Source organism: Felis catus, chromosome A2 (genome assembly GCF_018350175.1).
Source record: "Felis catus isolate Fca126 chromosome A2, F.catus_Fca126_mat1.0, whole genome shotgun sequence".
Taxonomy (NCBI): domain Eukaryota; kingdom Metazoa; phylum Chordata; class Mammalia; order Carnivora; family Felidae; genus Felis; species Felis catus.
In genome coordinates, this window is record NC_058369.1 from 5,535,460 (window position 1) to 5,548,917 (window position 13,458).

Here is a 13,458-nt window from a genome sequence, read left to right on the forward strand (position 1 = left end):
TGGCAGTGAAGACCAGGATGGGGGCTTTGCTTCACCCCTCAAATGCATCGCTAACAAGCTAAGACTTCGGAGGCCACAACACACGGAAGCACCTAGAAAAGCCTTTTCTCAAACACTTACCACATTCGTTGAATTTGTCTTTTAGCATCTTCCATGTAAAATCAAATGGGAGCTAAAGGGAAAAGGAGAAACTGATGAGTGACACAACCAAATCCTAACACCCTAAATGCATAAACCTCAGGGTCTCTTGGGGGCGGGGGAGTGGTTCTTGTTGCACCGAGAAACATCTCAAACTGAGACGATCAGCAGAGAACAAAACAAGCCTGCCTGGAATGAGGTTCTAAACCAGCACACCAAGTACACTTCCTTGTTCAACGTGCAGAAAACGCAGTCGCCTATGGTGAGCGGCCCACAGACCACTCGACAGTAGCTGAAGGTGGTCAATCTGGTAGAAAGAGAATTTAGATACAGCCCTTTATCCCTCGGTCTGCCACGCCCAGGTGGCAAGGGAATCAAGCCAAGGGAATCGAGCAGCTAGGGTTCCTGAGCTCACGGTCGGTTCCACCCAGCAGTCCGAGAAGCCCCGGCTCCCGCTGCACACATACCGCGTGCTCTTACGTTCTGCCCTGATCCTACCAGCACCAAACTCTGGGGACAGTGGCAAGGTGGCCTTCTGAGCTGCTACTCTGCTCCCCTCCTGGGGGCACCCCCCGACTTCGACCCGCCCCCTCCCCCTCTGTGCGTACCACCACCAAGAATCTGCCCCAGAGCCACTTACATTTCTCACAAATATCTGGCAGGCCTTCCTGGCCACCCCAGGAGCATGGCCTCCAGCTCCGCCAAAGGAACCTGCGAAGCTTCCTCCAAAGTTGCCTCGCTCCATCTCGATGGCGCGGTCAAAGCTGGCACCGCCACCGCCACCCATGGCCAGGCCCATGCGCTCAATGCCAGCGCCTAGGGCCGGACCCATGGCAGGACCCATGCGCTCCAGGCTGTTGGCGCCCATGCGCTCCAGGCCCATGCGCTCGAGACTGTTGGCGCCCATTCGCTCCAGGCCCATGCGCTCCAGGTTGTTGGCGCCCATGCGCTCCAGGCCGGTGGCCATGCGATCCATCACAGGGCCCATGCGCTCCAGGCCAGCCCCCATGCCTGCGGGCACCATGCGCTCCATGCTGAGGCCCATGCGCTCGATGGCAGGGCCCATCCGCTCCACACCAGAGCCCATGCGCTCAATGGTCTGGCCCACGCGGTCGATGGGCGCGGCCATGCGCTCGAGGCCAAAGCCCATGCCGGCACCCATGCGCTCCACTCCAGAGCCGATGCGCTCCATGGTCTGGCCCATGCGCTCGATGCTGGAGGCCATGTGGTCGAGGCCCAGTGGGCCCATACGCTCGATGCCCGAGCCCATGCGCTCAACTGAGCCCATGCGGTCCATGACCAGGCCCATGCGCTCAATTTCGGAGCCCACGCGATCCATGCCATGGCCCAGGCCTGCGCCCATGCGCTCCATGCCGGCACCCCCAATGCGGTCAATGCCAGGGCCCATCCTCTCAATCCCAGGGACACTGCCTCCACCTCCACCTGAAACAAGGACACAAAACACAGGCAAATATCAGGGACTTGCACACTATGTGCACACACCACGCCAGAAAGGTGACCTGGGTACAGAGACCGGGGCACTCCACAAACTCAACCACAGTTCAGGAATTAAGTCCCACGACAATTTATCATGAGACGCCCCTCAAATGTGGACAACTGTTAAGGCAGGGTAGCGAGGACACCATTCTTCCTATTTCTGTGCCACAGCTGAAATTCCCATAATAAAATTTAAAAAGGGAAAAAAAGCCACCCTGGAGCACCTGTGTCAAAAAATGTTCTCCACGTTACTTCGGAAGTTCTAGAACTCGTAAACTAGCTCTGTGAGCCACGGTGGTCAATTTCAGAGAACCTGAGGTCTTCCCACCACCAGACACTGAGAAGTGCTCTCAAGGGAGGAAGCTCCAAAATCCCCACTCAGTCAGCCAGTGTAATGGATTTACTTGCATTGTATGGGACAATTCAAATCCCTCACAACCTTTATCCTCTCCCAGCTCATCCCTCTCTCAGATGCTGGTGGCCAGTCTGGCTGAACTTCCTTAGCACCTCTAGGCATAAAGAAGCTAGCTTACGGCCACATAATTACTAAGAGATAAAGAAAACAAACACCAGTAGAGATCCTCTATGTCTAGACGAACAGACAGCCACTTCCGGGGAACCTTACTCTGTGAGGAAAACCACTGAATGACTTGTGTGTAACTACTCTGCTGGCTTTCAAGGAAAGAAGTCGATGGCACCGCAGAGTGGATTCTACAAACAGCCTCAGATCAGTTCTCAGTGCCATGGTTCAGCTGGACACAGGCTGGCAGGTCCCTGCCAGCAGGACCCTGTGAAGGCTGATAACTCTTGGACAAGGAGGGTCTGGATCCACCACCAAGGCCACTGCCCACCACTTTTCCACATGCAGAGCCTAAGGATCCCCCCTCACCTCACCACCACCAGCACCACCTGCCTGTGATGGAAGGGCAGCTGAGCCCACAGCCAGCCCATTACTGATCCGAGCAGCCCGGTGCAACATGTAAATCAAGAGGAAACTCAGTTTCTGTAAGTGAGTCTCTAACGGACAGAGTGACCTCGCGTCACTCCACTTCTCCATGCCCGTTTCCTTAGTAGCACTTAATAACAGCACACCGAGGGGCAAAACATAAACATGGTTTTACAAATATTGACTTCCAAAGCAGAAATTTCTTAGGAACTATTTTTTTTTAAAAAGTAAGATAACTGGAAAGGGTAGGCAGCATGCTCAAGAGGATCAGAAATCAGGCTGACTCCCCGGATGCCAACAGTAGCAGAGAACTAGGAAAAAACGGTGCCCACGTGGAGTTCTAGAATCAGCACACCACAGAAATAACCAGCAAATGGAGTAACCAAGGAAATGTCAAACAGAGCCATGGGTGGGGGAAATCAAGCTGAAAAAGTACATTTAGTTTTCACTACCCATTAAAAAAAAGCACATTAATGGAAGCATATATTCCAAAATGTTTACAATACTCCTCACAGGGCAGCGCAATTGCAGAGATTTACTTTCTGTATAATTTTTTGAATCTTAGTAAGGGTACATATAAATACTTTAGTAATTATTTGTTAGGTATGGAAGTAGTAGGCTTTTGTAATTAAGTATTTACTTTTAGGAATTTGTAATTTTATAGTATTTAAAACAAACCCCCAAATTACACGGACATTATAACGACAATGGCCAATGCTTACATAGCACCTAGTAGGTACACTTTTCTATGCATTAATTCATTTACTCTGCACAACAACCCTATGAGGTAGGTACCATTATATTCCCATTTTACAGTATGGAAAACAGAGGTTCAGTAACTTGCCAAATGTCACACAGCTAGGAAGAGACAGAGCTGGTTCCCACCCAGGCAGTCTGTTTTAGAGCCCGTGCTTTTCACCACTACACTCTACTATCCCCGTTAATAACAGCCTATTCTAAAAATCAAAACATCAAAACTAAGCGTTTCCTACCTCCTCCCTGCTTTGCAATGATCTCTCCTCTCTTCAGTGCATTACTTAGGATTTCTAAGGAAATCAGGAAGAAAAAAAAATTAGCCAAATTTCTCTATGGTAACAGAAACTTGTTTATTACAGATTCCAGAGTAAGAATATTACTAATTTAAAAATAAAACAAGGGACAGGGGAAGGGGTTAAGAAATACACACACAGAGACAAGATCATTTTACTGGAAAACCGTTAAGTCCTTGATGATGGGTCATGATATTAGGATCCCATGTAGCTCCAGAGTCTGAGGCCCAGTTGGCAACACCATCTGGGAATGCATCCAGCAGAGCTAAGGAAGACCAGTGTGCACCAATGAACTGAAACTGAGAAAGTCAGAGCAAGAATGGGGCCAGCAGCAGTTTTCTCAAGCAGTCCAGACCCTCAGCGCTCACACTGAAGCCTGCGCTCATCCTCCCAGATGCAACCAACACCTCACGGTTGTCCTTTAGAGCAAACTAAAGTTGTGGTTACTTACACTCGCTGCCCAAACCCTGAAACGCAGCAGCAACCGCCCGCAGCACTGAAGCGTGACCTCATTAAGTCGTGCAGGGACTCCAGCAAGCTGAGCCCACCAGCCCCACCTGGAAGGAGCTGGGGGTGATGCTGACTAAAGTGACAAAGCTTCAGGAAAATAAAACCCCCAACACAGCCAAAACTCATCCAACACCTCGTCCAAAGGAGAAAACACTGTCGCCTGCTTGCCAACAATTCATCCGAATCTTTAAAGTCTGTCCGCACATCTCATTTTAGGCCCATGACCGCAGAGAGTAACCCTGAGCCCACAGCTGTTTCTGGTGCTACCTGCTAAAGGAAGGACACAGGGAAGCACACACCTCCAGCCTGCAAGCACAGGGCTCACTTATTCCTCCGTGACACCTGTGATCCTGCTCAGCATACCCAGGCCTAGGTTCACCTTCCTAAAACGGCACTTAGATCAAACTATTCCTGCACGCATCCTTCACCATCAGCCCACCACTGATTTAAAGAGAAAGGAAAAATTCTTTTCATGGGCAAAGACCTCCCTGTCCTATGACTTGAACCTGTTCTCCCCACCGCAGGTAGACCCTCACCTCCAAACCTCTGCATCTGATGCTGTCAGCGCTCTTTATCTGCCAGCACACCCTCTACCTATGCTGAACCCTCTCAGACACCCAGCCCCTCCAGCTTAAACCACATCTCCTGCACTCATCTTTTTGTATTCCTGCTTGGATCCCGTGCTCTCTGAACAGAGCACTTCTATCAACCACCGAGAGCAGTGCTTTTTCAAATCTTAACACAGAGAGAAAATGATCACCTTTGGGTGGTGCTCACATGGCTGCCAAGGGCCAAGGAACCAACATTTCCACTGGCACCCTCACTAGGCCTCTTCTACCAGAGGGGCCTCTGGTGCTGCCCTGAGCCACCGGGCATCACCTCCACAGCTGCCATCACCTCCTTCGAGATCAAGAAACACACAACTATCTCCCTGTACCACCAAGTACAGTGGCCTGCAGAAACCAGGGCAAAGATCTACTGCCTTGATAGAAGGGACAATGAATGGGGAGGCCCTACAGAAAATACCACCAAAATGATTCCACTTGCGGGGGGGGGGGGGGGGGGGATCAAGAACTGAATATAAAAACAAACAAAACAAAAAATACTAGTCTGAAAACCCAACTTAAACTTATTTGGTACAAAGACACTTTTACTAAAGTGGGTCTGACCACAAGGAGCAACAGAAATTCCAGAACAAAGCCCTCTGCTCCTGCCCCTGTCACTGTGCAAGGCCTCAGCACAGAGAGACAAGGGAGGGATGGCAAAGTAGCAGGAGACAGCAAGGCCTACAAGATGACACTTCTATTCAGGTCAGGACAGAAGACTCTCCTGCTGCCACGAGAAGTAACGACCTCACCAGATCCACCTCCCGCACCTCTGCGAGAAACGAGGTGAAGGCTGCCAGCCTCATCACGGAGGCGAGAGGCACCACAGAGGGGCAAAGGATTAAAGGCTCAGGGCAGGAACAAGTGCCTGTGGGAGCAAAGCCATGTGCCATCTTGTTCTTCTCACCTCAGGATCCACAAATCGCTACTTGCAGCCAAAGGACTGTAAGTTTTCACATGTTTTTTAAACTACCCAGCCACTCTTGGGGCACCTGGGTGGCTCAGTCGGTGAAGTGTCCAACTTCAGCTCAGGTCATGATCTCGTGGTTGGGGAGTTCAAGCCCCGCATCGGGCTCTGTGCCGATAGCTCAGAGCCTGGAGCCTGTTTCAGATTCTGTGTCTCCCTCTCTCTCTGCCCCTCCCCCGCTCACGCTCTGTCTCTCTCTCTCTCTCAAAAATAAATGTCAAAAAAAAAAATGTTTTTTAATAAAAAAATAAGTAAAAACAAAACACCCGGCCATTCCATGACACAAAAAGCAAAGCCAGACAGTAAGAAACTTTTAACTGACCTAGTCGCATACAGATTATGAATTCATCCCCCAAATTCTACAAATCTGAAATAATCTAGAATAAAGTTATAGACAGTCATATCAAACATACAAAAAAAAAAAAAAAAAAAAAGTAAATCGTCACTACCCGCCTGGTAAGACACAAGAAAGTCAGTCCTTCCAGCTACCTCACATGCGGGGAGGGAAAAAGAAACAGAAGTCTCCCCAAACTCAGAGTAAAAGGAAAACAGTTTCTAATAGTTCCTGGTTTCCATGGAGAACACAAACACAAAGAGGATGGGAGTCCCAGAGATAACCCACAGAAGAATCTTGTCTCACTGATGAACTGGATGATGACTCTTTCTACAGCCTTCATAAATTCTAAGAATACAACTAACACAAAGAAGACAAAAAGGAGCTTAAAACCTCACACCTAACTCAATGGGTCCCCTAAAGACAGAGGCTGAGCCCTCTGCGGCAGCCACCTAGCAGCCTCACATCTGCACAGAAGGAGAAGCAGGTAAACATGGGGGAAGAGTGCAGACCGATGCTCCAACTCTGCTTGGACAGAAACAAACTTAACAGTGCAGAAATGGACAATCTCTTTGCGTCATACTAACGAAGAACTAAGCTGACAGATTCTCAGAAACATCTAAACTCAAAACAGCAGGGAGGGGAGAGACACTCCGGGCAATGCAACCAAAACTGAAACGAAAGTTTCTCTGCACTTAGGCCCAATACTCCAGGCCTTCCAGCACCAGAACACGTCTCTAGTTCCCTGAGGCCTCTTGTAAAGGCACCAGCAATCACACCACACCATCCGCTACCTAGAGCACCATGGCGCCCTGGACAAGGGGACTCACATCCCGCTCAGCAGGGCCTCAGAAGCCACTACCGCACTAGATAGCCAGTGCTGTGTAAATGCAGCAGCTTTAACTCCCTCGGCAAGCAAACACCTTATACCGATGCAGCCAAAGAAGCCATTTGAAAAGACTATAAAGGAAACTGGTGCTATTGATACGAATAAAAAATTCAAGGACCAAAAGCTTTTACCTAAGTCCAGAAAACAATGTTTTAAAAGACGATGGAAAGATAGCGGACTCTGCTTAAGAAAGAACCTCTGAGCTGAGCATGAGCCCCGCTCACGTGGGGCCTTCTTACCCATGCCTCTGCCATGGGGCTGTCCAGAGCTTCGAAACATTCCCATCTTGTTTCTGGCAAAGTCTCTCTCAAATCCTCCACCCAAGCCACGCTCCATCTCTGTGGAAGAAATCATTATCCTAGGCCTTTCCAGGAATCCCTCTGGGCTTTAGACATGAATAAAACAAATTACAGGCACACAGCAGCCAGCACCAAGTCAGCACGCTTACTTTTCTAGGAGAAAACTATCACTCATCCCTTATTCCTTACAAAGGTCCCCTCACCTCAAGTGAGTCCCTGCAAACCACCTACCTACCTTCAATCCACCAAAGACTAACTGATGACTTTCGTTACAGTCACACGGTGGCTACACCAAGCCACTACAGCAATGGGATGCATCCACGCTGTGTCACAGGAAGCAGCAGCTACAGCTCTCGGTTACTTCCCAAGCACCCCGCCCCACCCACAGCGTTCCGGGGGGCGCCAGCAGTCCACGGAATCCGCCCAACAGCCTGCACACCTCTATCACCCTCCACCATCATGGCCCCTTTACAAAGAAACTAAGGCTCAAATGACTTAGTAACCTGACCAAGGCCACCTGCCTGCTATGGGATGAGGCAAAGGCTGGAACCTATAAGCCCAATGCAAAAACCCAAGCTCTCCCAACATAAGCACATCCAAGGAGAATCCAGAAACATCCCTGCAGTATAACATGCCTTCTCCAGGATCAACTGTAGTGGTCTCCTCTACACAAGACACTGGTAACTTCATTACTTTTTTCTACATTCACAGCAAGAGTTACGTTTTGCAATGCCTTAAAAAACAAAACAAAACAAAACAAAAAAAACAGGGGCACCTGGGTGGCTCAGTTGGTTAAGCATTCGACTTCGGCTCAGGTCATAATCTCACAGTTCATGAGTTCAAGGCCCGCATCGGGCTCTGTGCTGACAGCTCAGAGCCTGGAGCCTGCTTCGGATTCTGTGTCTCCCTCTCTCTCTGTCCTTCCCCCGCTCACTCTCTCTCAAAAAAGGAATAAATGTTAAAAAAAATAAATAAATAAATTTAAAATAAAACAAAGGTCTTGGGGCTCCTGGGTGGCTCAGTCAGTTAAGCATCCAACTCCAGGTTTCAGCTCAGGTCATGATCCCACAGTTTGTGAGATCGAGCCCTGCATCCAGCTCTGTGCTGACAGCATGGTGCCTGCTTAGGATTCTCCTCTCTCTCTCAAATAGATAAACGTTAAAAATTAAAAAAAAAAACAAAACAAAACAAAAAAAAAAACCTAATTAATCTTGCTCCTTAGAAATCAGGCAAACAATCGCCTTCAATTGTGCAATTGCCAAAACTGGTTCTATGCAGCTCAAGCCCTTATACTTTCAATGAAATAAGTCTACTGAAGATGTGGAAGCAGGCTAGCACTATGAATTAGAAATGCCTCATTTAGCAATGGGAGACGTGCTATTCATAGTGTGAATAGACCCAACTGAAGGTCACAGGTTGGTGGCATGCCATCTGCTGAAAAGGTAACTAACTTGTGGGAGCTTGCATGTGGCAGGCATAGCAGAAGTCCCACACTGGCACCGTAACAGACAGAGCTCTGCTGCACTCCTTTAATCCCTATCGTAAGGGCATGAAGACGGCAGCACTCTGCCCCCTGGAGATAAGGAAGTCATGTGCAGGCAGTAATAGGACAATGGCCTCAGAAGTCATCTTCCCAACTGTCAGCAGTCTCTGCAGTTCAGGGAACTCCCTGTGAATTACAATGTAATCCCCCCAAAATGGAAGTGTTTTCATTGTCAAATATTGCATCAAATCATTGTTTGGGATTTGTTTTTTTAATCTGTAATTCCTAAGTATCCATTCTATTAGGACTTGACCTCTACTTTGATTAGAAATCAGAATCTTAGGGCCAGTCTGATATCAGCACCTGTGACCAGAACAGATGGATTATAGTCGCCAATTAAATACTAAACCCAAAACATCTTTATCAATTTCCCTCTGTGATTACGTTGACTCACTCAAATCCCAGAACACAGCTCAAGTGGAAGAAGTCCCTGTTCTCTGCTGTCGAGGATGACATGGAAGGACTGAGTATCTGTATGTGAGAACATCTAAGAGTACTGCATCTCAACACATCCTCCACTGTTGCTCCCCACGAGAACCTGCACTCGGAACCCTTTGATCACCAGGCTCAGAACTGTGGCTGCTGCCTTCCACCTGCCAGGTTACCAAGGACTTTGCCCACACAGCTCAGCACAGCCCCAGCTCACTTCCGTCGTCCGTCCGTCCGTCCGCCTCTAAGTCACATCACTCCACTCCTCAGAGCAACAACGTTACCTCCTTCCTGAGGACCGTCCCACCATCGGCCTCTAAGTCACATCACTCCACTCCTCAGAGCAACAATGTTACCTCCTTCCTGAGGACTCATCTGTTTTGAGCAAACACTTTACCAAGCCAGACTCCTCCAACTCTTTTTATTAAAATTCCCATACACATTATGAACTATAGGCTGGCTTGAAAGCACCCTGCAAACTCAGGCCTTTGTCCCTTCATTCCTGACTACTGGTGAGGACTTCCCTACATCTTTTTACCATTATCTAGAACAAGACAACCCCATGGAGAAGGACAGTTTATTCATGAGAAATATCTTTCTTTCCGGTTTGATAGTTAGTAAGGTCCATCCTAGTAAGACTCTCAGTTGCTCTAATTCGATCTTCACATTAAATGATACTGCAGGTCAGAAAAGAAACATTCACATGCAAATCTTCAATGACCTTCCTCAGGGAAGTTTATGTGTATAAGGGAAGCATCATCCCCACAGGTGGGGGTAAAAGAGTCCACCAACCCCTAGAGAATTTCAGAAAGACAGACTGTGGGGCTTCTCAAGGCACACTCTGCAGGCCCACTGAGGAGGGGCTGACGCCCACACGGAAGGCAGTTCTGAAGGGCAGGATCCGCCAGATACCGGGACCCATCTCCCAATATCACTAGCCATGTGACCTTAGGCAAGTCACTCTCCGGGCCTCAGTTTCTGATGAAATGGTGATAAAAGTACCTACAAATCATGTGGTTCTTGCAAGGACTGAACAAAACACACGGTTACAATGATAACTAATACCACTGAATTTCTGTTAAGGGGTCGAAAGGGATAGTAGATCTGAAATACACCAAAATTCTCACTATGGAAATGCTGAGCTAAATCACTGTCTCTGCTCACAACTCCAAGTTCTCAGAGCAGGTGCTCATGAACTGACGCAGTCCAGCACTCCAGGAGAGAGATGAACTTGATCAAAAACTCCAAAGAAACTAAAACTAATCCCTCACACTTGAAGAGGATTTTAAAGTGTGCAAAACATAACCACAAATGTGTCTACAGGATGCCTGCTAGTGCTGGAGGCAATAAAAAAGCTCTAGAATTTTCTGGGTAATTACTGGGGAGATTCAGAACACAGTTCAGTGGCTAAGGGGATTAACACTTACCTACCAGCAAGTCTAGCTTCGGAAATACAAACTTATGATTTCAAATAAGGCAGTTCAAAGACACTGGATTCATCAAGAAAAGTGGAAGGGGCAAATCTCATTCACTGACAATGGGTGTGCTGCCTCACAGTGGCCCAGGAGACAACAATCAGCAGAGGGCAGGTGCACACAGGAAGGAAACCCAAGTCTTACCATTTATTCTGCCCATGTTCATCCCAGAGCCAAATCGACCCATGTTTTCCATACCGCCACCAAAAGGTCCCTCCATTCCTGCAAGAGATATCCACATTTGAGCACCATCCCAATGAGACCGCTTACACTCATCAGGAAAAGAAAGATGTTTTCGTGAGTTTCACTTTGGGTGTTTTCTGCCAGGAACTTCCTTACCAAGTGTAAGGACTTTGGGGGAAAAAATGCTAGTGCCCTTGCCTGGAAACCACCATCTTCAAAACGCTAATCTGATCCACCCCCTCAACAGACAAGTAAAAAGAGGCCCAGAGAGATGGAGTGATTTGCCCAAGGTCACAGAGCTAGTTAGTGAGAAAGCCAGACCAAAGCCAAGATACCCACTAGGAAAGACTGACAGGTAAAATTAATTTCTAGACTCAAACTTTTAGAAAACCGAAAGTGAGAATTCATGCAAGGCTTAAGGAAAAAGAAAGAGGAAAGGTGAGAGAAAACCATACCTAAAAGTGATTACATTTGTACTTCATTTTAAATCTCTTACCTCCCATTTTATTTATGCCAAATCCTATGCCTTCCATTCCCATTCCTTAAAAAGAAAAAGTCAATGCAAACTAAAATTATGTCAAAGTAGTAAGTAACGTTTGAACTTAAAAAGCACAGGAAATTCCAAACCATCAAATGAACAAAAAATATCCCTGATTAGGAGTATATTTTAGTTGTCAAGGAAAAGGGGGAAAGCGGTCCTACCATCTCCCCTGCAACACTATCACATTCCAAGAAACGTTAGTCTTTAACAAAATAATCACGTGACTCAAAATTCTGTAGGGTCCACATACAGTTTTAACAACTACCCAAATCAGACCACGTTAAACATGATATATAACTAACCAGGTACAAAGTGGAGAGCACTTTTTTATAAGCTTATTTTAGGGAACATAAGTAGATTTAAAAACCCCTTTCAAAGATAAAATTCTCTAAATAAAAAGCAGTTCCTAAAAACACCAGACTTTCTCCTTAGGTGTTAGAGGAGTGGCCATCAGACTGGTAGGGCCAGCTGAGGTGATGGCTGAGGGTGCTGAGGTCAGCCCAGAGTTTAATCTGGGAGGGAGACAAGGGATATGCAGAACTGACAGAAGTGGAGTGAAGGGGCATCCAGGCTGCAATTCAAAGGATTTCAAGAAAGACAGCCGTTAAGTCTGTGGTCATAAAAATGAAATCGTTCTTAATAGTATATAAACACCTCATTGCACAGAATGAAAATGCTGAACAGCAAAATTTAAAGTGTATTCTCCACAAAGTTTTTATTCATTAGCTATTTATCATCTTGAACAAAGACAACACTCAACACCATGTCTTTGTGGCCTGTGACAGCTATGCTGTCATGCAATGAGGCCCTCCTGTGCTTTTTTGTATCCGCCAATGCCCCCACCTCTACAAGCCATTATCACCATCAGGCAAGAGCCTAAGGGTGTCTGGGTAACAGACTGCGGCAGTGCTGTAGTCCCACGGTCAGGGGATCTACAGTGTGTCACTAACTGATAATGTGACCTTGAGCAAGACCAACTCTCTGGCCTGCCTCCTTTTATCGAATAGCGTTAACTACCTCAGCTCAGAAGGTCATGCAAGGACAAAATGCAAAAGTATAACTTTAGAAAAGAGGATTCAATTCAGTAAAAACACAAAATACTGCTTTTATCAAAATGAATGAGAGAGGAGTAAGGAAGAAATTCTGCCCCAATTAAATCTTTATTCCATTTGAAGCACTCAACATCCAATTATCCCAGTAATTTGAAAAACTAACTTCCCCAGAAATCTCCAAAGCACACTGTAGTTCTCACCTGCGGGTCCTATGTTTCCCATGCCAATGCCTTTATTCAGGTGATTGGCATCGATCGGCTGTCCTCCTGGGCCCAACCCCATGCCAATACCACCAAGCCCATCTGAAAGGAAAAGAGAAAGTCGGAAGTGTAGATTCCACTTAGAAAACCATGACCTTCCAAAGCAAAAAGAGTCTTTGTTTATACTGTGTTGTAAATGTCACACTCCATTCCAATCCACCCACCTCCAAGAGCAAACCCAGGGCTTTTGGGAGCTATCCCTTTCAAGGCGTAACTTTTCATATGCAATTGCAGATTAGAGTTTGTGCTATGTATAAAACAAAAGCAACTGGAAATTACAGAGAATTATGAACAACTCAAATGTAAGAATCACAGACACTTATTCATTTCCCCAAATCTCAAATTGAGAAATGTTTAATTAAAACAGGCAATTAAGGGGACACCTGGGTGGCTCAGTCAGTTAAGCGTCTGACTTTTAGCTCAGGTCATAATCCCACGGTTTTTGAGTTTGAGCCCCAAATCAGGCTCTCTGCTGTCAGCATGGAGCCCGCTTCAGATCCTGTCTCACCTTCTCTCTGTCCCCCCCCCCCCCATGCTCTCTCTCAAATAAACATTTTTTAAAAGGTTAAAAAGGAGGGGCGCCTGGGTGGCTCAGCTGGTTAAGCATCCGACTCTTGGTTTCAGCTCAGGTCTTGGTCTCAACATTTCATGGGTTCGAGCCCTGCATCAGGCTCCGTGCTGACAGTGCAGAGCCTGCTTGGGATTCTCTCCTTCCCTCTCTGCCTGTCCCCTGCTTGCTCT

General features: G+C 47.2%; 1 protein-coding gene across 11 annotated transcripts in view; it reads right to left on the reverse strand.

Annotated features, from left to right (window-relative positions):
* The window catches only part of HNRNPM (heterogeneous nuclear ribonucleoprotein M), a 40,237-nt gene that overhangs the window by 2,089 nt on the left and 24,690 nt on the right, over positions 1 to 13,458 (reverse strand). For 4 of the 11 annotated variants that reach the window (XM_045044935.1, XM_045044927.1, XM_045044964.1 and 1 more), the window contains 7 exons: positions 12,658 to 12,759; positions 11,361 to 11,405; positions 10,826 to 10,903; positions 7,175 to 7,273; positions 3,574 to 3,627; positions 779 to 1,581; positions 121 to 172 (listed from right to left, as the gene is read on the reverse strand). In XM_045044935.1, the coding sequence (XP_044900870.1) occupies positions 121 to 172; positions 779 to 1,581; positions 3,574 to 3,627; positions 7,175 to 7,273; positions 10,826 to 10,903; positions 11,361 to 11,405; positions 12,658 to 12,759 (1,233 nt within the window). The remainder of the gene's footprint in view (positions 1 to 120; positions 173 to 778; positions 1,582 to 3,573; positions 3,628 to 7,174; positions 7,274 to 10,825; positions 10,904 to 11,360; positions 11,406 to 12,657; positions 12,760 to 13,458) is intronic. The other 7 variants (XM_003981779.6, XM_045044930.1, XM_045044928.1 and 4 more) reach the window with 6 other exon arrangements.